General features: G+C 32.5%; 2 protein-coding genes across 3 annotated transcripts in view; one reads left to right on the forward strand and one right to left on the reverse strand.

Moving 5' to 3' along the window:
• LOC118067077 (metabotropic glutamate receptor 3-like) overlaps positions 1 to 23,205 on the reverse strand; it is a 162,191-nt gene that overhangs the window by 56,771 nt on the left and 82,215 nt on the right. For both annotated transcript variants that reach the window (XM_035083624.1, XM_035083623.1), the window contains 2 exons: positions 7,041 to 7,304; positions 6,527 to 6,686 (listed from right to left, as the gene is read on the reverse strand). In XM_035083624.1, the coding sequence (XP_034939515.1) occupies positions 6,527 to 6,686; positions 7,041 to 7,202 (322 nt within the window). In that variant the 5' untranslated portion in view covers positions 7,203 to 7,304. The remainder of the gene's footprint in view (positions 1 to 6,526; positions 6,687 to 7,040; positions 7,305 to 23,205) is intronic.
• On the forward strand, positions 12,622 to 13,248 carry LOC118067078 (uncharacterized). Its single transcript, XM_035083625.1, has one exon. The coding sequence runs from the start codon at positions 12,622 to 12,624 to the stop codon at positions 13,246 to 13,248; it is 627 nt and encodes a 208-aa protein (XP_034939516.1).

A 23,205-nucleotide genomic window follows, 5' to 3' on the forward strand; every position in this document is an offset into this window, starting at 1 on the left:
GTCCAGTACAAGAGCAGGGAAAATCATGAGCTCCACAGCGCTAGCGCGCTGAATTTATAGCCCTTCTTCGCGAATTCCACGAATTTGCTCGATCTGATCACCCACTACCTTTTATTCGCCAATCAGCTTAGAGCTACTTCGCTGCTCTTACAAAACTGCTTTTTATTACTATTTTGCGACCTCCGAGCCAATAGGAACGCTCGATTAGAAATGTTTCGCCGAGCCAATCAAACGATCGATACGCGATGTATCGTCGAGCCAATCATATTCTAACTTTTATTATAACTTGAGAAAAAATACGTTTTGATTAATATTTAACTATTTTATTACAACTTTCGAGATAATACTACTTAAGAATTTCATTGTAATTAATAGTTCTCCTCGACTTCCATCATCTTGACTCAACTGCGAGTACTTCTATGCCTTTTCTTTGCATGTCATCACAAATACCTTCTCTTTCTATTAAGTATACATTCCTATATCGGTCTTTATTTAACTTATGTTCCTAAAGGCGAGCCTACTCAGAGGATAACGATCTTTATTTTAATCGATAAACTAGTTCGATAGTTTATCGACCTGATCGCTAAGATATTTCCCTATTTTATCTACCTTCAGGGGCGTAACTTCGTTACACGTGTTTCATTTTACTATTCCTGTGTTTATTCCCGCGTATACGTTGTGGTTTCACTAGGAACGGAATTGAATGACTTTCGGAGTTGCGCGTAAACGACTTATCAAACTTGTGTTGATACCGATGTTTAGGCTGCGCATAAACATAGCATTAATCTCGCACATGTGTCACTTACTATGGTTAGGCTATCTAAGTGAGCGCCCTAACTTCTATCTGTTGACTAAAGTCGATTCAAAATCGCATTTAGTAAGGCCTTAACTGCTGTTCAGCAACCGATGTTAAGGCTATTTACGCGTACTAATATCGATGTTACGGAGCCTAACTTCGAATATATTCGGTGCTCTGTTTTTCTCGAAACAAATAATTCAAAATTTTGCGTAAAGGCAACTTCGGACAACTTTCTGACTTGAGTACAGCCTCAAACACCAGAAAAAAAGAGATTTATATATGAATTTGAGTTCATTTTGTGGTAAGTTGGTACTAGACCACCTAAGTTAAATCTTACATGTTTCAGCACTGATCATAGAGCTCATTTATTATTCCAATGAGCAGGAGGTGAATAAAACAGATAGCTTCGATTTACAGATCATATTTTTCAATAGTTCGGCTATATCAAGAGATACGGTAGATCAATGTTTAATGGACCCTTAAATTAGGCTATTTTTCAAAGCATATTGACTGGTTTTTTGAAATATTTGTCTAGACTCAGAATGACTCAATAATTTATGGATTTAATATTTCTCTATATATTCAAATTCTTCAGTAAAAATTTAACAGTTTATCACTGCAACAATGAAATTAATAAATTATTTAATATGGAAATATTAATTGTTATTTTAAACTGCTCAGCCAAAGAATTTCGTCATTGAACATTAAAAAAAATGTTAATATGAAACTTTATAAAAGGAAAAATCTCCTTTCAGTCGTTAATTTCTCGGAGGACATAGGTCTAGTTTTTAAGGTATGGACCAGGCATTTATGCATTTGGGTGTACGTTTTTTCTTTTATCATGTTGGTGATCGAAGTTTTTGAATCCTATGAAGTCGGTAATAAATTATTTTTGCTTCAGAATTTTTTTTTTAATACTCTTTTTGAGTGGATATGCAAAAAAAAATTGTAAAATCTCATCAAAAACAGCCCAGTCCTTCTGGACTGTACAAAAATGTGCGCCAAACATAAATAATGACAATGATGGAACTACGAAAAATACTAAAATTATCAAATGCCATGTATTTTAATCTCAAAATTAACAATATTTGAAATTAATTTTTTTGTGTGTTATTTACTAATTGGCTCAAATATTTTCAATATTTTTTTTTTTTATTGTTTTGAGTTAACTACAATCTGCCATAATGTGACAATGAGTAATTTTGATGGTGGTAGGGTTGATGTACTCGAAGGATTTTCCATTGATCGTCATTTCGTGGCTTATTTAAATCTGTTTGGTAGATCCAGGGGGTTAGTTTTCTTTTTTAGACGTCTGATTTCTTGGGTGCGGTTCAGTGTGTCGAGAGCTAGTTGATTTTGATGATTATTTAGGCGGGTAATATATTTACTGCTATGTGTTTCGATGACCTCTACTATTGTTTTTATGTTTAGGTCGTTATGAAGCATGTTGTTTGAAACATACCATGGTGCATTGGCCAGGACTCTCAAGGTCTTGGATTGAAACCTCTGGATGATGTCAATGGTGCTTTTAACACAGGATCCTCATAGTTGGATTCCATAGGCCCAAATTGGTTGGAGTGTGACCTTGTATATTAATACTTTATTTTCCAGGGATAATTTGGATTTTCTTCCCACTATCCAATACAGTTTTCGCAGCTTCAATTCCAACTCTTTTCTTTTTATCATCACATGTTTCTTCCAGGTTAGTTTGCTGTTCAGGTGCAGTCCTGCTGCTGCAGAGCAGATATCTGACACTGTTCACTGGTGTTAACGGATGGTTGTTTAATGTGACGGGAGGACAGCATATGTTGGTTAAAGAAAAGGTGATCTGGACTGACTTGGTTTCATTGGCTTTGATTTTCCACTTACTGAGCCATTGCTCGATTCTGTTTAGATGGTCTTGCAGGATTTTTGAGGCTTCAACTGGGTTATGGTGAGTTGCTAAAATCACCGTGTCGTCTGCGAATGTAGCAACCGTGACATCAGAGTTAGTGGGTAGATCCGACGTGAAGATGGAGTATAGGATTGGCCCTAGCACGCTTCCCTGGGAAACTCCTGCTGTAATTGGTCGTGACCTTGAGATGCATTGTCCACTTTGGATTTGAAATTTTCTATCTTCAAGATAAGATTTCATGATTAGATAATATTTTGGAGTAAGCGTTTTGATTTTGTACAGTAATCCGTTGTGCCAAACCCTATCGAATGCTTGTTGGATGTCCAGGAAGGCAGCTGTAGTGAAATGTTTGTTTTCTAGAGAGCCTGATATTATTTTAACTATTCTGTGGACCTGCTCTACAGTTGCATGTTTTTTTCTGAAGCCAAACTGGTTGGAAGGAATTATTTTAAGTTCTTCTATTAATGGATAGAACCTTTTTAGTAGTAGTTTTTCAAACAGTTTCGATAGCACTGCTAGTAAACTAATGGGCCTGTACGATGCGACGTTATCTGTGGGCTTGCCTGGCTTCGGTATGACTATTATTTTCGCTGTTTTCCAGTGGGTGGGGAAGTATGAGGTTCGAATTATAGCATTAAACATTGAAGTGATGTAAACTATAGCTTTCTTGGGCATTTCTTTAAGCATTTTAGGAGTAATGTCATCAAGACCTGGAGATTTTTTTGACTTTAAGACTTTACGTATTACATGTTCTACTTCAAGTGGAGAAAAGTGCTTTATTGGAGTATCCATCGGTAAAGGGGATTCGAGATATTGTTGAATCTCGAGTTCTTGGTCACCTTGATTTTGACAGGAGGTGTTGGGGGTAAAGACAGTCTGCAGGTGCTTTGCGAATGCTTCTGCTTTATCATTGTCACTCCTTGCCCAGCTACCGTCATCTTTCCTTACGGGGTGGTTTTGTTGTTGTGGTCTTTTTAGGTATCTGGTGGCTTTCCATAGTGAATAATCTGTTTCTTTTGTATTGGAGAGGTTACTGATATGTGCTTGGAAAATATTGTTCTTATATTCATGCAGCTCTTGCTTGAGATCTTTTATTGCTGTGTTTAGCTTTTTTTTTCTTCTGGGTGTCTACTCAGTTGCCATCTTCTGCGAAGTTTTCTTTTGTTGAGTATTTTATCACTACTTTGGGTAGTTTTGTACCTTTTCTATTATTTCAGGGGTTGCAGTGGTCACCAATTTTATCAGTACCTGTGCGATCTGTTCGAAAGAATTATCAATGTCTATTGTTGTTTTGAGTGGTTGGTTAATATTATCTGTTTATTTACATTTTCTCTATATGAGTCCCAGTCAGTGTTTTTATTGTGGATGTAACGAGATTTAATAGTTGATGTTTGGCCTGCATTAAGTATAAGTAGTACAGGCGTATGGTCTAATGCAAGGTCAAGGTAAGCATTAATGGTGATGTAGTTCTGAGCTACCCCGTATGCAATAAAAAAATCTAAAACGTCTGGTATTTTATGCGGATCAGTTGGCCAGTGTGTAGGCTGGCTTTGACTTAAGATATTGTAATTATTGCTTTGAGCTGTTAAATAAAGCTGCTTTCCACGTGTGGTTGATAATCTAGAGCCCCAAAACTGGTGTTTTGCATTATAGTCTCCACCTGCTATAAATCTGTGCCCTAGCATGTGAAAAAAGGTTTGGAAATCCTGAGTTTTAATGTTGTGTTTAGGAGGGCAATATACTGCTGATAACGCTAGGGGATCCTGCCAGTCTGAGATCTTGTTACTTGGATTTTATCGGTCACGTATTTTTGCAGTTCATAATGACTAATTGTTCTGCGGATTATAATAGCTGTACCTGCATGTGCCTTACTATCAGGGTGCTTGGTGTCTTGTCAGTGAAGTGCGTTTCAGAAATCAGCATAATATCAATTTTGTTCAGCTCTAAAAAAGGTTGGACTTCCTGGCGATGTTGGACCAGACTATTGGCGTTCCAAAGAACTATTTGATATGAATAAGTCATTTTTACTAGATAGACTGGTGATTACCGTTGTTAGTAGGTTTAACATGGTGTTCAGTAATTCAGTTTGACGGGTTAGGATTATTTTGAACTCGTTGAATGAGTTTTCTATTACTGTCGTTATTGTTATATCAGTTGATTGCTTATTTGAGTGGGTTTTCCTTCAGACTGCATAAGCGTATGTTAATGGGTTACTAGAACTAGTATCGGTGTGATTTAATAAGTGTGTGTGTGGCTGTGAGGCTGAATGTGGATGACTTTGCTTGTGGTCAGGTGTGTAGTTTGTTTGTTGTGGAATAGTTGTTGACCGGTGCCAGTGAGCTCTCCCCTGGTTTTGTTTACGCTTGTCTAGTAGTTTCTTGTATTCAATACATCCTTTATAATTTGCAGTGTGTTCGCCGTTACACAGTGCGCATCTAGCTGGCGAATCTTTCCTTTTCTTACAGCTAGTAGTGGGATGATCTCCACTACATTTAACGCAGCGAGGAGGTCTGTTGCAGTAGGATTTTGAATGGCCGTACATTTGGCAGCGTGTGCATTGCACTATTGAAGTGTTTTTCTTTGGCAGTTCGAAACGTACTTTTGCATTTAATAGTAGTTCTATTTTGTAAACATCTTTGTTGTTGCCTTCGGGCTCTAAATCAATGAAATATAGAGGTAGGGGGTCACGTGTACCTTTTCGAAACACATGTGAAATGTTTCGGACTTGGTGTCCTTTTTCTCCAAGGGCAGATTTTATGTCAGTTAGTGGGACTGAGTGATGAAGAGATCGCAGGACTACTCTGTATGCGCGATTTTGCTTCAGTTGGTAGGTGTGGTATATTGCTTGCTCGTCGTTGAGTACTTTAATTATTTTCCTATAATCATCTACAGTCTTTGGCATGATTTTTATTTGTCCGTCGTTACCAATGGTCTTATAGGTATATCTATCGCCCTCGGTTGCTTGCTTTATTTCGTCACCAAGTGTTTGGATGACTTGAACACCTGGAACGAAGATCGGTGGGGGTTTGGGAACTCTAGTGTTGTTAGTTTGAGTGGTATGGGTGCCATTTGACTGGTCATTTGAATTGTCTTCTTGCTGGGTATTAGCTAGCAGTTGAAATGGATTGTTGCTTAGTGGAGACTGCATCGAGTTCACACTAGCGGAGTTTGGTCTTTTCCTTTTGTTATGACAGCTTTTTCCAGATGCTACTTGCCATCCGTTTGGTTGATTTATAAGGGTTAGTCGTAATGAGTTTCCCTTACCTGATTTTGAAGGAGAGTTCAATAGTGGTGTATTTCTTTCAGAGTTTGCCTCCACTAGAATGCTGTTGGGCCAGGTTTCTAACTCCATATCACCATCACTGTCCGCAGACATGATACCAGAAGCTAATAGTCTGGATTTTTGTACTAGTTTGGTTATTATTAAGGTCGCACTAAGTAAACTGTCACGGTTCAGTTAACTGTTGATAAACTCGTCCGGACACTTCAGCTGCCTTAAGCAGAATTATTTTCCATACAATCAAAATTTCAGGTTTCTATAAAATCTTAACAGTCACGCCAAGTTTTTAGTTGTTATGTTTAATGTGTCATAAAATGTACTAATATAAATTTTTTTCAAAAAAAAAACCTAAGAAAAAAATTGATTTCAAACATTGTTGATTTTGAGATTTAAATACGTGGCATTTGATTATTTTAGTATTTTTTGTAGTTCCATTATTGTCATCATTTATGTTTGGCGCACATTTTTGTATAGCCCAGAAGGACTGGGCCGTTTTTAAAGAGTAAAAATGAAAGTATATGATTACTATTCTTCTTTATTATATTTTTCAAACCTTTTACAAAATTTAGTGCTTGCTGGAGTGCATGAGTCGGATTGTCACAAGAGTCGAAAGCGAGAACTCCCAGTCGTATTCCCGGAAGAAGCCTTGGATTCTGATTTATTTGTTGAACCGTATAAAGCATGGCCTCTAGAGGTTGAATGCCGTCCTCTAACTACAATAAGAATTAGTTTAGAAATATTCATACCTTATAAAAATTGCGATTATTTAACTTATGTGGATTTAGGTAAAATCGATACAAAAAAAAACTTAAAAAAATGCGGTACGTGATCTTCGAAGAAATTCCCTCTGGCTCTATGCCAACGAGTATTTTTTGTGTTCTTTCTTTTTCTAAAGTCAAAAACAGGCAAGTACAATTAATAGTCAAGACTTGAAGGACTTTTCAAAGTGTCCACTCAACAGAAAAGTCATGACTACTTTTATCTTATTATACTAATTTATTTTCTTATATAATTTAATTATTTTTCCATTCAATTTTTGACATAACACTAGCAAAAAGAAAACTTACCTGAATTTTTCCGCAATAATCTCCATTCATTCCTTTCCGATGAATTGGGAAGAGTGCTCCTAAAGTAATATCACCGGTAATATTTACGTAGAGTTTTGCGATTGTCAAACAATCGATGCTGATGAAAATAATTAATAACTCCAAGTACAGCCTTGTCATCATTAAAAGCTTGGTCGATCCTCAAATGGAAATTTGATAATATGGTTGTGTTTGTTTAGTATATTTTTGTGATCTCTCCTCCCTAGATCACTGTTTACTCAGAATCTACGTCAGAAGACAAAATAAAAATAATCTGTAGAGAAACAGAATTGTCTAGAATAAAAAGATAGCATTGAGAATTACGAATATATATAGTTCCTGCTAGCAATATACAGTTGCATTCACTATTAATAGTTCGAAAAAGACTTAACTATTTTTTGTTAAATAATAAATTAACACAAGATTGTAAATCCAACTATCAGACTTTTTAAGATACTCTATCTTTATGTTTTGAGATATTTGTAAGGATATTAAAAAATTTAAAAATGTATATATGTATGTGTGTCGAGTTTTTTTTGTTTTCGACTTCGATTACTACTGAAAATATCGATTCTACACAAATTTCATTTGAAAGATTATACAATGGAGAAAATCTGGAAGGCGTTTAAACAAATTCGGTACAGCTATTTCTTCTTGATAACAAAAAAAAACTGTAAAATAAATGAAGGAAAAATATGTTCAAAATAGATTCTACTCAGTGAATAATGAGTATTATTAAACAATTAGATCAATATTAGTACAATGCGGCTATTAATGGCTTAAAATTATTCCTTCTATCGGATATTATTTGTATTTATTAAATGTAGAAAATTACTTATCGATACTTTCTAACGACCGTCTTAAATTGACTTTTAACTCTTAAATACCTCGAGTATCAAATTTGATACCGAACTTTTAAAACGAAAATACATTCGCAATTAGTTTTATTTTTTAAAATTGGCTGTTTGTATAACATCACTGCTTAGTGTTCTTTCGGTAAAATAATAAAAGAAAAACAACTATTTTACTATTTTTTCCTCTATCTTGTTCTTACAGGGAACACATTAGTATTTTTTAAAATTTATTTAGAAAATCAGGCTTCTAAGGGTTAAAAATTCTTCATTCCATTTAAAAGTAATATAAATAGACCCATAAAATAGATTAATAGATGAAAAAAAATTGGTTAACAGATTTCGTAAATGTTAAAAATATGAATTTTCGTCGTTTATAAATTATTAGTAATATACATTTCCAGGAAAAATTAGAATTGATCTCGATAAATCAAACATTATTAGAGTACTTCGTCGATTTATGGGATGAGTTTCTTGAACATATGTTCTGAAAAATGTATAGTGATTTTGAGTTATTTTATTAAAAAATTTCTCGCGACACAAGGGTATTGGAATTATTTCCCACAAAAACATGTATTAAATTTTACCTGATGAGGTAAAAAAGAGTGACTAAATTTATTATGATTACTTTGCTCTGCTGGATGAATAAATAAAATACTAGTGAGACAATGAATGATGAAAAATAACCAAAAAGTTATTTATTTACTGTTCGATAGTAATTAAGTTACATCATTAAAAAGATATAACCATTAAGGGTTTAATGATCTCTATTCAGTATACACTAAGCTCAGTAAGTAAAAAGCTTAGGCATTCATGCACTATCATCATTGCATATTCAATGGATGTAATGAGAGTAGATAAGCAGGGCCGGTTCTGGATCACTCTGCAATACCGGCCAAGTCAAAAAAGTGGGTTCTGATCCGCACTAATTACCGACCGCGATAAGTTATCGACACTGATAAATTATCGGCAGCGATTTTTTTTTACCGATCCTGATTGGTGATAAATTATCTTCAGCGATAATATTATAATTATCAGCAGAATAACCGTAGAAAAAAATGGCGGTGATGTGTCTCAAGGATGTTAGATGATTGGGAAAAGGTTTTAGAGTAAAAACAATTTCTCTTTTAAGTCAATTTTTTTTAATTAAAAAAAAATTATAATATATTTTTTCTTTTTTATAAAAAAATAATGATCCCTTTAATGATGGTTCCCAAGTAGCATTAATCTACCTGTAAGAATCAAAATTTTTTGCTTTAATAACTTTTTTCATATAAGTAAAACTAGAAAAACTAATCATAAAACAAGACTTACAGTATCATAACCATCATCATAGTCAGTGGAATCATCATAATTATCATCGTCATCAATTGTTGGAGGTGAAGGAGGTAGAAATTCTACCTCACTATCCTCCGATGACACAGTCGCTGGAGAAGGAGGTAGAACTTCTACCTCACTATCACTGTCTTCGACAGTGATGATTTCTTGGCTTAGAGGTGGTGGCACGACGGAGATGTCTCCTTCTATCCGGAACCATATGACGTTACCGGGGAACGTTAGGCAGGTAGCCGTTACGCCACAAAGTGTGAGGGTAGCGCCTTCCATCCCTCCCGTCTCTTCTCAATGATCTTCAAGTGTCATGAGAATAATAATTTCTAGGAGGGTGATCGGTAGATCGAACCTGGCCTCCGGAAAAATAAAAGTGCACATCTTTTTCTAAAAAGTAATAACGATTATGACAGATTGTTTTCAAGCTTAAAAAAAGAAAAATTCTCCTACTTGATAAATTATCATTTAAAAATTCATAAAATTCACAATTACACTCAATAAATAATTATATTAATGCATAAAAATTAAAAAAAAAACACACTTTTTATACTTGAATGAAGCAAAAGTCACTACTTACTTGGTATGGTTTGATCAGTTTGACTGTCGAAAATGAACTAAATATTTTGTCCTATGCATCATACACCATGGCTAAATGTTTATATTTTTCAAAGAGGCCAATGGTGAAAAAATCATTGAACGATATTGATTTAAATCTATATAGAGAGGCCTTGATCACATCACTCAGCATCAAATTACAGATAAAGAAAAGAATTTGACAACAAGAAAAAATTCTCACTGAAAAAAATTTATAAATGACATTTTTTTCTTTTCAATTATTAAAATAGTTTGTAAACGATCTCTACTATAGATAAATAATTTTAGACACATATTTTTTCGATTGGATTTTTAATTAAACGTGTTTTCTTTGTCGCTCATGCCTCTGCTATCTTCTTTTCCTCGCTCCGCCACCGCTTCCTCACTTTGTCTATACTTTTATTCTCCGCTAAGAAGCTGTGATTCATGCAAGAGTTGAAAGGACCATGTGTCGAAAAATAATCGACTTATTTTATTTCATTTAGAAACGTTACCGTTTGACTCAGTCGGTCGACTGCATCATATTTTCCTCACCTTATCTCTTTTTCACTTTGTTTATGCTCTCATTCTCTGTTACTTATTGAAGTAAGACAGAATACATATTATGAATGATCAATTGAAATATTCTATTTACTGTATGAGTAATCATAACTAAACGTATTTTAAATGTAAAAAAATTATTGAAACGAAAAATTATTGTCTTTTTTCATTTTATATTTTCTAAACTATGATTTATAATTATTTACGTTAAATGACTTCTTCAACAATAATAATAAGATTTTTATCTTGAGAAAGAATTTTTATTTAAGAAATAAAAATTATACATTTTCATTTTATGTATTTGAATGAATGAATTTTTCTTTTTTACAATCAATACAATTAATTCTCAATGTTCTTGTATGATCTAATGACATGTAATGTTTGTAACATTTACGATGCAATAAGATATCTCTATCGAGTTGTAAATGTTCCGGTAATTCATCCCAAATATCGTCGATGTATTCTGGAACAATCTTCAAGAAAAAATACTTTGGAAGACAAGCAATATCTTCACTTGACATTTTTGTTATATTTTTTAATAAACAATACAATTTGAATGACTTCTCAAATGGGGTTTTTTCATGAAAATTCACCATATACCATGCTTTTAGAATTTTTACATTCTTTTCTGCACATTTTTTATTTTCTCCATTATGCACCCTACAATCTTAGATGATTCATATCCAGAACATGTAGCGAAGAACATCCAAGCTCATCCAAATTAATTACAACTTTTGAGTTGTCAATTAAACTTTCTAACCATTTTTTTTTTCATCTCCTTTCACGTAAATACGGTCTCGATCTTTAACAAGTACACGAAGAATGTATGGAAGTTTATCATATGGTATTGTTCCAGATTTCCATGGAATGCGATGATAATTACGTATCAACCACGAATTTATGCATTCATATTTTTCAGGTAAATATTCCCACTGATATGGCGGTTTAAAAATTATCACTGAAATGTCTTTCATACCATCACTATTATCTTGGATTGTAATAGTCGCCAATTCTTTCACTAAAAACTGATTATTTGGCTGCTTGAAACCTTGAACATCCAATATCATTTCCATGATGCGCTCAAAAATTTGTATACATGCCAAAATGTAAAACCCAACTGAAAAGTTTTTTGGTAAATCATCTATTTATATGTTTATCCCCACTTTAAAATTATAACATTTTATTGTTTGATCACTACAACGATTGTCTATAAAATTATATTTTTTTTCATTACATGTAATTTTCGATAGTCTGAAATTTTCAGCAAGAACGATGATGAAACATCATGCCAACCCCTCAAGATTTTTTCTTGAAAAATCAAGCAAAAATTTAAATGATCTCAGGGATGATTCGGCGCCTTGACATATTCTACAAATTTTCAGCGAGAATGATGATGAAACATTATGCAAACGTTTTTTTTTATGCATGTTTTAATTTATGATTGCATCAAAAATTGAAACATTCTGGAATCTTTGTTTTGGAGGGGATGAATTGTATTTATACCCATGCAACTCGTGTTTAAAATCACTGATCAATTGAAACTGTGAGAAATACATTGTTATACATAATTCAAAACAGTAAAAATGGATCTATCAAGAGTAAATAAAATTGCCAAGTGTGAGACGTACTTACCAACCAAAAAGATGGATACATTAAAACCGTCTAAAACGTATAAAATTACTGGTTTAAAAGAACTTGAAACTGTGTATGGAACAAAAGTTGTGGCAACAGTTAAAAATAGCTACATGATATTTTTACCTCCAAGAACGGTGAAAATTTTGGAAAATCATAAAGAATTTGAAAAATTGGTTGAGTTGGCCGTTGACAACAGATTATCATTGTTGTACCATGGTGGAGCTAACAATTCTTTTGAATTCATAGTTGATGATGAAATGTAATCTAAAATTTTACATGTCAAACAAAAAAAATATAATGAATACAATTGATGAAATGTAAATCTTACGATAATCAATGTAATCTAAAAAAAAATTTTCATGTTACAAAAATAATGAATACAATGAATATTTGAAATTATTGTTCTTTTGATTTAAATATTTCCCCTCTCTACATTTTAAGAAAATCGTTATTTAATGGCGGTTAAATTTGGTAATTGATATTCTCGAACTTTCAAGAAATTTTTTCGGATTATGGCACCACATTACAAGGTCATCCAAAATCCTATATAAATCTTTTCAAACACGCTTTTTCATCATTGTAACTCTGAAGTTTGTCTAGTATAGTCGAAAGAAATGAGTGCATTAAACTATTATTCTGATTTAATTGAAATGATGGAGGAGGCTTATACTCTTCTACCATCTTTGAATCATGAATCTAGTGAAATCATTGATAAGTGGGTGCGAATTAGTAGTGACAATATTACTACATTAAACAGACATTTGCAATCGAGTGGTTTATCGGTTGGTGAAAAACAACGAATTCAATCGATAATTGCAGCACTCGCAACATTACATGAAAAGTTTATAAATCATTCAATCGTTGGAGGAAGCCTTCAATCAACAGAACAATTGATTCGATGGAAAGATTTAGAAAATATTTTCCAAAATCGAATTCGCACTGGTGTTGTTATGTACTTGCAACATTCAAATTTACGAGACTTCTTATTGGACGCTAAACAGCTGATTATCGAAAAGTTGACAGATATAGTAACAAGTGAGGGAAATTTAAAAGTGAACTTTGTCCTTGCTTGTAAATTCAGTAATCAAACAAATGATGGAACAGTTGTAGAAATTAAGTACTTTAATGTTAAAAATGAAGCAATTTTGCCGTCAACAGACATAAAAAAACATTTTCTGGAAAATGTTGTTGACAAACTACTAACAAAAGTCGAGGATTTTCAAGAACGAGATTCTGGTTAGTCACTTGTAGAAATTAAATATCTGCAAGTCAATATCAATCTTTATCAACCTCTATCAGCTGGACAATCTACATTTATACCTCTACCAAAATTTATACAACAAAAAAAAGCAGTACTAAATATTAAAAACAACGATCAATGTTGTTTCTTTTGGGCTGTTACTGCAGCTCTTTATCCTGTTTTTGTAAATTCAACAAGAACAAGTTCATATCCTGATTACAAAAGTGTGTTAAAATGTGAGAGTATCAACTGTCCCACAACCTTACATGATGTTCCAAAATTTGAAAAACTCAACGATTTAGCAATAAATGTGTATGGTTTAGATGACTGTACGTATGGTTTACATAATAATTGTGAAATTATTTCGTTACATTTAAGTAAATATTATAAAGTAAATGAGCCATGTATTCACCTGTTAATGGTACACAGTAGAGTAGAAGTAGGTGATGAAAATAATAATATTAATCCAGTTTTTCATTTTTGACGTTAATTGTATAAACTGGTTCATGACTGAGTTGAAAAAAATAGCTGAAACTGTCAAAACTTACCTAGAAAACGTAGTACCAATGAAACCATTAACATCCCAACAGTTAAACGATTTTCATAATGCAAAAATCTGTCACATTTGTAATAAATCATTTTTACATGATGAAACGAAAGTACATGATCACTGTCACTTTACAGGCAATTATCGAGGCGCTGCTCATGTTAATTGTAATTTAAATTATCAAAATTCATGCATAATTCCAGTCATTTTTCATAACCTCTCAGGATATGACTCACATTTTTTTATTGAATCATTAGCTGCATCATTTAAAGGTTATATAGAATTATTACCTGTCAATAAAGAAAAATACATAGCATTTACAAAAACAGTTGATCAGAAAATTTCCCACGAAAAAAAGAAAAAAAGAAATATTTGTTAAATTACGATTTATTGATTCTTTCCGATTCATGAGCAATAGTATTGAGAAACTTGCATCATTTTTGGATAATAACGCAAAATCAATTACCAAAAGTTTCTATCCCGAGCCAGATAAATTTCAGTTAGTAACTCGTAAAGGTGTTTTCCCATATGAATGTATTGACAGTTGGGAAAAACTTGACGAACGACAACTACCTGACAAAACAAAATTCTATTCGAAACTCAACGATTCGGCCATTTCCGATGACGATTACCAACATGCACGCCACGTTTGGGATCAATTTCAACTAAACACCCTCGGTGAATATTCAGATTTATATTTAAAAACAGACGTTCTTCTGTTAGCAGACATTTTTCAAAATTTTAGACAAAGTTGTATCTCTACTTATGAGCTTGATCCGTTACATTACTACACTGCACCTGGATTAGCTTTTGATGCTATGTTGAAATATACAGAAATTGAACTCGAACTCTTGGACAATGTGGAAATGCTTAATTTCATAGAAAAAGGTATTAGAGGAGGAGTGGCACAGTGTTCAAATAGATATGCAAAAGCAAATAACCCGTATATGTGTAATGATTATAACCCCAATGAAAATATATCATATCTCATGTATTTTGATGTAAATAATTTGTATGGAGCAGCAATGAGTGAGTACCTACCAACTGGATCATTTGAATGGGTGAAAGATGACATCAATATTTCTAATATCTGTGAAATAATTAAAAATATCTCCAATGATTCTCCAGTTGGTTACATTTTCGAGGTTGATTTAGAGTATCCAAAAATCTTACACGAGCATCATAAAGATTTGCCATTGTGTCCTGAACACCGTAAACCTCCAAACAGCAATAGCAGCAAATTTATGACGACATTATTACCTAAACTTGAATATGTGATTCACTACAGAAATTTTAAACAATGTCTCGATTTAGGAATGATTGTAACCAAAATCCATAGGATCCTTAAATTTAATCAATCACCATGGATGAAGAAGTATGTAGATCTAAATACAGATTTACGAAAAAAATCTAAAAATGATTTTGAAAAAAATTTCTATAAATTAATGAATAATGCAGTTTACGGAAAAACAATGGAAAACGTTCGGAAGTATAAAGATGTAAAGTTAGTTACACAGTGGGAAGGTCGGTATCGTGCAAAAAATCTCATTGCCTCTCCAAAATTCCACAATAGTATAATTTTTGACAATGACATGGTAATAATAGAAATGGAGCGAAAAAATATATATTTCAATAAGCCGATATACGTAGGATTTGTAGTTTTAGATCTTTCAAAAATGTTTATTTATGACTTCCATTACAATTTAATTAAAAGACAATTTACAGACAATCAGGTAAAATTATTATACACAGATACGGATAGTTTAATTTATCAATTTCTCAATGCTGATATTTATGATTGCATTGAAGATAATATACATAAATTTTACACCTCAGACTATCTACCAAATAACTGTTTTTATATTCCATTAGTTAATAAAAAAATTGTAGGTCTCATGAAAGGTGGAAATAAAGGTGAAATAACGACGGAATTCATTGGTCTGAAAGCAAAAATGTACACATTTAAAGTTCAAAATAAAAGAGACAAATATAGTAAAGCAAAGGGTGTCAAAACTGCAACAATAAAATCTATAACATTTGATGATTACAAAAAATGCTTACTTAATCATGAAAAATTATGTAAAACGGAATATCATATAGTCAGCAAGAAACATGAAGTACATACAATTAGTAGACAAAAATTAGCATTAAGTTGGGAAGACAATAAAAGAGTTCTTCTTGCACAAACAACTGATACACTTCCTTGGGGTTATAATTTATATTAAATAGTGTAAATAAATTATTTTAAATATGAGGTTCATATAAAAAAAAAAAAAAATAATTTGTGAGAAAAAAAAAATTTATTCAATAAAAAAAAAAATATTATAAATTATTTACATTAGTTTGTATTGAACTCATCTTCGACAAATAATATGACAAAATCATCTTCATTTTTATTGGTCTTATTTTTTTAAATTTCTTTTAACATTCGTTTATTAATTTTATCAAGACGTTTAATTATTTTTTTTTCTCTCTTAATTTGTTGTTGTTCTTTATGAGATAAAGATATCCATTTAATATTAGCAGCTTTATCTTTTGTATAACGTGGTAATTTTTGAGCATCACTATACATTTTGTCAGCCATTGTTTCTAGCTCTTCAGCTAAAGACATTTTGGCAGTCATTGTTTCTAACTCATCAGTTAGAGACATTATAAATCTTTTATGTTAATCCAGCTATTGTGTGTTTTATCGAATCCTAACCACTTGACAAAAGCTTGATTACCACGTTTTTTCAGAACTTTTTCTACCAAATAAATATCAGGGTATTGAACCTTAGTCAATTTTTCTTGATAAAAACCTCCTTCAATCGGTTGATCTTGATAGTCGACAAGCTTGTAGGTTACTGGATCAGTATTCAATACTGGACTTACATTAAAGATTTCAGTTGTCCAATTAGGGGTGTATCCCTTCTCAAAGACATGCTTATATTTACTTATGCGTACTTTGTCCCCAACCTTAAATTTAGTCTTTTTTATTTTTTGTTGAACTTCAAGTTTATTATTGTAGATAGTATGACGTAATTGTTTCTCATTGGCTGAAGTAACATCAATCGGTTTTATTTTGATGGTTCTATGTTTGCTATTGTCATATGATGTCATCAATTTTGGTAAGATGTCTATCCACTGGTAATTACCTCGCAACGTAAATTGTTTCCACATTTGACTTTTTAACGTGCGATTAAATCGTTCACATAGAGATGCCTTAAGATTACTAAATGTGGAATACATTTTGATATTATATTGTTTCATAAGTGCTTCAAATTCTTTATTGTAAAATTCTTTTCCTCTATCAACATGCAAAAATTTTGGCACTCTTTTTTGTGATAGAATCGATTTCATTGCATGGGCTACATCTTTACCATTTTTAGATTTTGTGGGCACAGCCCAAGCGTATTTTGAAAAAATATCAATAATAGTCAATAAATACTGATGACCTTTATTATAAGATTTATATGCTGTCATGTCAACTAGATCAGCTTGCCAAGTTTCATTAAGCCCACGTATATCAACATGTCGTCGTTGATAATTTCTTCTGACCGGTCTATGCAGCTCTTCAATTATTATTTCTTTATCCTTGTTTATGATGCTGCTGATCAAGATATTTCCGAATATTTTCTTCCAATTGTTTAATACTTTCAGCTTGTTTACGATTTGCTTTTTTCAGTAAACGTAATCGATCTGACTCATGCAGTTCAATTGTTTCATTCAATTCTTCTTTCAGACGTTTACGATGTTCTTGTGATGATTCAATATGTTGCTCTAGTTGAACATTAATGATTTTGATTCTTTCTCTATTTTCTTCAACAATTCTTCTTAAATTTGCTACAGTTTCGCGTAGCAGACGTAATTCTATTTCAATAAATTTTTCTAAAATTGTAATCTTTTTTTCAATTACTCCTAATGATGTTGCATCATTCAAATCTACTGGTTCAGCGAGATTACACAATCTCTTATTATCCATGTCAAACTGTTGATCCACAGTTAATTTGAATCCTTCACCAGGAGGCCCACGAACAGCACTTTTCACAATATCTTTCGCTAATTGTCGTCCAAAAACGTCAACACTCATTCTTAAACCTCTCACTTCAAAAGTACTTCAAAGAATGAGTAGCTGTGTAGAATACATCAGATTAATAAATGATTTCAGCTGCACGCAATTCCTCTAAAATTGATAAAATTTCGTTAGTATGACTGAAATTTCCAGCAGTTTGAGATGCAATAAGTAAACGAAGTCGATCTACAAGTTCATTGAGATCATCCCAATAAATATAATCGGTAGGATGATTTTGTTTATGTTTAATCATATATTGTGGTAAACTTCCTCCACTTTTTGGTATATATTTACTGATTATGTCGGTGAATTTTTTTAAATTCTCATCTACTCTGATACTTCTGTCAGGAAGATAATGCTTTCGATAGGCGTTGGTCATACTGATAATTCTGCCATAAGTGTTTTCATCTTCTTTTGTCATTTTTGATTGATCAGGTGAATTTTTAAATAATAATTCCAATAGACCATAAGTAGTATTGTATTTTTTATCACCAATATAAATAAAATTATTGTCGAACCCGACTTCAGAATCACCCATCATCAGTCGATTACCATTTAACTTTCGTATGCCATACTTTGTATCTAATTCTTTGGATAAGAGCTTAGAATCGAACATCTTCAAATACCTTACTACAGGTATGTCTTTAATGGGAGTACTTTGATGGGTAATTGTTGCTGTTGTATAAGAATCATCATCAGTTATTTCATAATCAGGTGTAAGGCTTTCTTGTTTGCTTTCAACTTCTTCTTTAGGCTCTTCTTTAGGTTCTTCTTTTTTTATTTTTATTTCTTGAGGTTCCTCTTTAATAAGTGTTTTATCAGCTAATTGTTTAAGAGGAGTCACCATAGGTTTAAATATTTCACTCATGGTTTGTTGAGTCATATCTCTTCCAAGTTTAATCAACTTATGCTTTTGGCGTATTGCATCACTAACTTTCGCTATTTGATGCAATATTTTTTTTTTTTGTTGCAGCTGTATAGTTTTCATGTTGACACTTTGACAATCACATACATAATGTACAATTTAATGTATTCACGGTGAATTTATACTTATTAAGCAATCAAATCCTCTTCTATTCCGCCCATTATTAAGATCACTGTCTTTATCAATTACCAAGAAGCCATATTTATCATTATTCCAGCACATTGGACATATATCTCGAAAATGAGAATAAGTCATGTCAGTATTTACATGATCATCGTAAATGTGTTTTAGATTCATGTATTCTTGCCTGAAAAGTACAAGAAAGTTTGTATTGTCACGCACCAAATGTTTAGGAATTCGTGCATAAGTTTGACAAAGATAGAAGCAGTCAATATCTCTATGTCGTCCCATACAAAAATAGGTTCGCATATTATCTTGTTTTTCGCATGCTACGTCATCGAAAATCATAATTGAGTTAGGTTTTGCTTCATCCGGTTTTACCACTTCCTCATGCTCATTAAAAGCATAAAATTTAGTATCTTTAATTGGTTCAATTATTATTTTTAAAAACTAATATTTGGGTTGGTTGAATGATTTTGAATACAAATAAAGATTTTCAAATCGTAGGCCATTTGGATGTACAATAAGTGCTAAAAGAGTATTTGTCTTTTCACAATTTGATGGACCACAAATAACACCACGGACACTATTTGGTAAAAGTTGTCCTAGACGTTTGATATTTGTGTCTCGTGATAGGTCAAAGTTAATTACAGGCAACTTAATGTCTTGTTGATTGAACTTCATCTTGATGTAGAATGACATTCTAGCTATAAATTCACATCTTTTATAGGTGTCGAGTTAGTCGTTCTTGAACAATGATAGTGCACAGACGTATCAAAAAACGAGGTGCTGGTATTGTTAACACACTTATAAACAAATTGCCATTTGAACTTCATATACCAGGATATCATTATTGTGGTCCAGGAACTAAATTGAAGGAGAGATTAGCACGTGGAGATCCAGGAATCAATCCATTGGACGCTGCTTGTAAAGAACACGATATTGCATATTCGCAAAATCGAAATAACATTGAAGCTAGAAACGCAGCTGATAGAATACTTGCTGAAAAATCTATGAAACGTGTTTTTGCGAGAGACGCAGATATTGCTGAACGAATTGCTGCTTTAGGAATTTCCAACGTCATGAAAGTTAAATCAAAATTGGGAATGGGTTTGAAAGAAAAAAACAAAAAGGACAAGGGAGTTAAACATTTGCGAAAAGTTGTTAATTCAGCAAAGCTTATGTTAAATTCCAGTTCAGATCCTATTAAATCTGCATTAGCTGCTGCACGAAGGACTGTTCGCGATGCTGGTGGAAAGAAAAAAATCAAAGTTCCACGTATTATACCAATGCCCCGAAAAATGGGAGGTATTTTACCTTTTATACCTCTATTTGCAGGTTTAAGTGCAGTTGGTGCTGTAGCAGGTGGCGCTGCTGGCATTGCGAAAGCAATTAATGATGCTAGAGACGCCAAACGTCAATTAGAAGAAGCTAAATGACATTACGAGAAAATGGAAGCAATAGCTTTGGGTAAAGGTCTACGTCTAAAACCGCACAAGAGAGGATTAGAATCGTATTTGAAGCTGGCAAAAAAAAAATTTTTTAATTTACTCCATCGTGCGCTGACTGATATTGAACTTCAAAAATATGCAAAAATCATGAAAATACCCTTTTTTCGTGGTATTTTTATGCGAAATAATCTTCCAAAATCTACACCGTAAAAAAATCAATCAGCAATTATTAATCTCGATGAAAAAACTGGACATGGAACACATTAGGTGGCATATAAAACGTGGTAATAAAGTTATATATTATGACAGTTTTCGCAATTTGCAGCTACCACATGAGCTTATAAAATATCTTAATGTTGATAAAATACTGTACAATCATGAAAAACATCAAGATTACAGTACAGATAATTGCGGACACTTGTGTTTAAAATTTTTACGTAGAAAAGTATAAAAGTAATATGCACTTTCCAATAAGTATCAGTCATGGATGATTCACTCACGTTAACATTGTCTGGACAAACGTCCATTCTAGAAGCGTTATATTTTCCGCCAATCGAATTATCATCATCTAAAAAATATACCCTAGGACTTGTGGAATTGTTAACCTTCAATTCCATTCCAAATATTGATAACGGCAATAATAAATTTTATTATACACTCAATGGTGAAGATAAAAGTATTAAAATACCCACAGGAAGCTATGAAATTGAAGACATTAAAAATTATTTGAAGAAAGCTGATACTCAATTATCAATTTCTATTAAGCCCAATAATTATGAACTACACAGTAAAGTTTACAGTAAAAATGCAACAATAAATTTCAAACCGCATGATTCTATTGGTAGTTTGTTGGGCTTTAGTCCACAAGTTATTTTTCCAAAATTGACTCACACATCAGATTTACCAGTATCTATCTTGAAAATTAATGCATTGAAGATTGAATGTAATATTACTACAGGAGCACACATGAATAATCAGTTGGTACATACGATTCACGAATTTTTCCCATCAGTTCCACCAGGATATAAGATCATTGAAGTTCCATCAAACGTCATTTATCTTCCAATCACCGTACAGACAATACATAATTTACAACTGCGCATTGTTGATCAAGATGGTCAATTGGTTAATTTACGTGGTGAAACTGTAACAATACGTTTACATTTGAAATCAGTCACGTAATGGGGATTGTTTATAAACCAATAGTAGGGGAAGCTATAAAACTAACATATCATGCCTGAATCCCATCAGTCATCGAAGAAAATTCAAACGATTAACTTATCAAAATCGATTATTCCTAGAAAGTCTGGGACTAAAAATACGTAAAAGTGCAACAAAATTGAAGTGAAAGTGTGTTGTCTTGCATGTCTTTTACCATGGAAGAAGAAAAATTAGCAATAAGCAAAGGTGTCATATTTGATGAGTCTATTGCACACATTGAGGTGCATGCTCATCAACCATATGCATCTACAACATATAATAATAATGATGAGATACATATCTCAGTTCAACATCAAGATTTATGTCTGTTGCCAAGCAAAAGTTCCCTTCATATTATGGGGAAATTTACAAAATCTAACGGAAATGCAGTAGCAGCAACATCAAGATTCGTTAATATGGCCGTATGCTATTTATTTGAAGAAATACGATATGATTTGAATGGTGTTGAGATTGATCGAAATAAAAATGTTGGTCTTACAAGTCTCATGAAGGGATATCTATCTCTTCATCCAGGTCAAAAAAATTATTTAGATAATGCAGGTTGGGTAATTGATAATGAAAGATTATTTAATGATAATGGATACTTTGATGTTTTGATACCGTTACATATGCTATTGGGATTTGCTGAAGATTATCATCGCATAATTGTCAATGCCAAACATGAATTAATACTTACTCGTTCAAATACCGATCTTAATGCAATTGTACAAGCTACAGCGGAACCTGAAGAGACGATCACGCTTATGAAAATTGAATGGATCATTCCTTATGTCACTGTTGCAGACATAAAAAAAGTAGAATTGTTAAGTTACATTGCAAAAGACCCACCGATTCCAGTGAGTTTCAGATCATGGGAATTATATGAATATCCAATACTGCCGAACACAACCAAACACGTATGGGTCGTAAAAACATCAACTCAATTGGAAAAGCCCCGCTATGTTATATTAGGATTTCAAACTGCACGCAAAAATGATGCTACAAAAGATGCAAGTCATTTCGATCATTGTGATTTAAGGGATGTAAAACTTTTCCTCAATTCACAATGCTATCCATATGGCAACATGAATCTTGACATAAGGCACAATCAATTGGCCTTATTATATGATATGTATAGAGATTTCCAAACATCATATTATGATAAAGAAGCAGAACCTCTACTCACGAAAAAAAAATTTATAGATATAGCACCACTCGTTGTAATTGATTGTTCTAAACAAAATGAATCCTTAAAATCAGGACCAGTTGATGTTCGACTGGAATTTGAATCATTAAAAGCTTTTTCTGCTAACACATCAGCCTATTGTTTGATCTTACATGATCGAATAATAGAGTATAAACCTTCAAGTGCGCAAATGAGAAAACTAACATAAAATATTGTAAAAAAAATATACATATTATATAATTATGATTATATTATTCATGTATTAATCAAGTTTTTTTTTGCTACAAATAAATTGTGTACACGAAAAAAATTACTGTTTTCATTCATTTATTTCCAGAAAAAATCTGATAGTCGGTAGCGCAAATTTTGAGAGAATATCAATACATTGACAAAACTTTGAAAAAAAATCAGTTATTTTTGCTGATAGTGAAATTTTAATCGCGGTTGGTGAAAAATCGGTATTATCATTGAAGATAAT

Source organism: Chelonus insularis, unplaced genomic scaffold (genome assembly GCF_013357705.1).
Source record: "Chelonus insularis isolate UGA/USDA-ARS -01 unplaced genomic scaffold, ASM1335770v1 contig_35_pilon, whole genome shotgun sequence".
Lineage (NCBI taxonomy): Eukaryota > Metazoa > Arthropoda > Insecta > Hymenoptera > Braconidae > Chelonus > Chelonus insularis.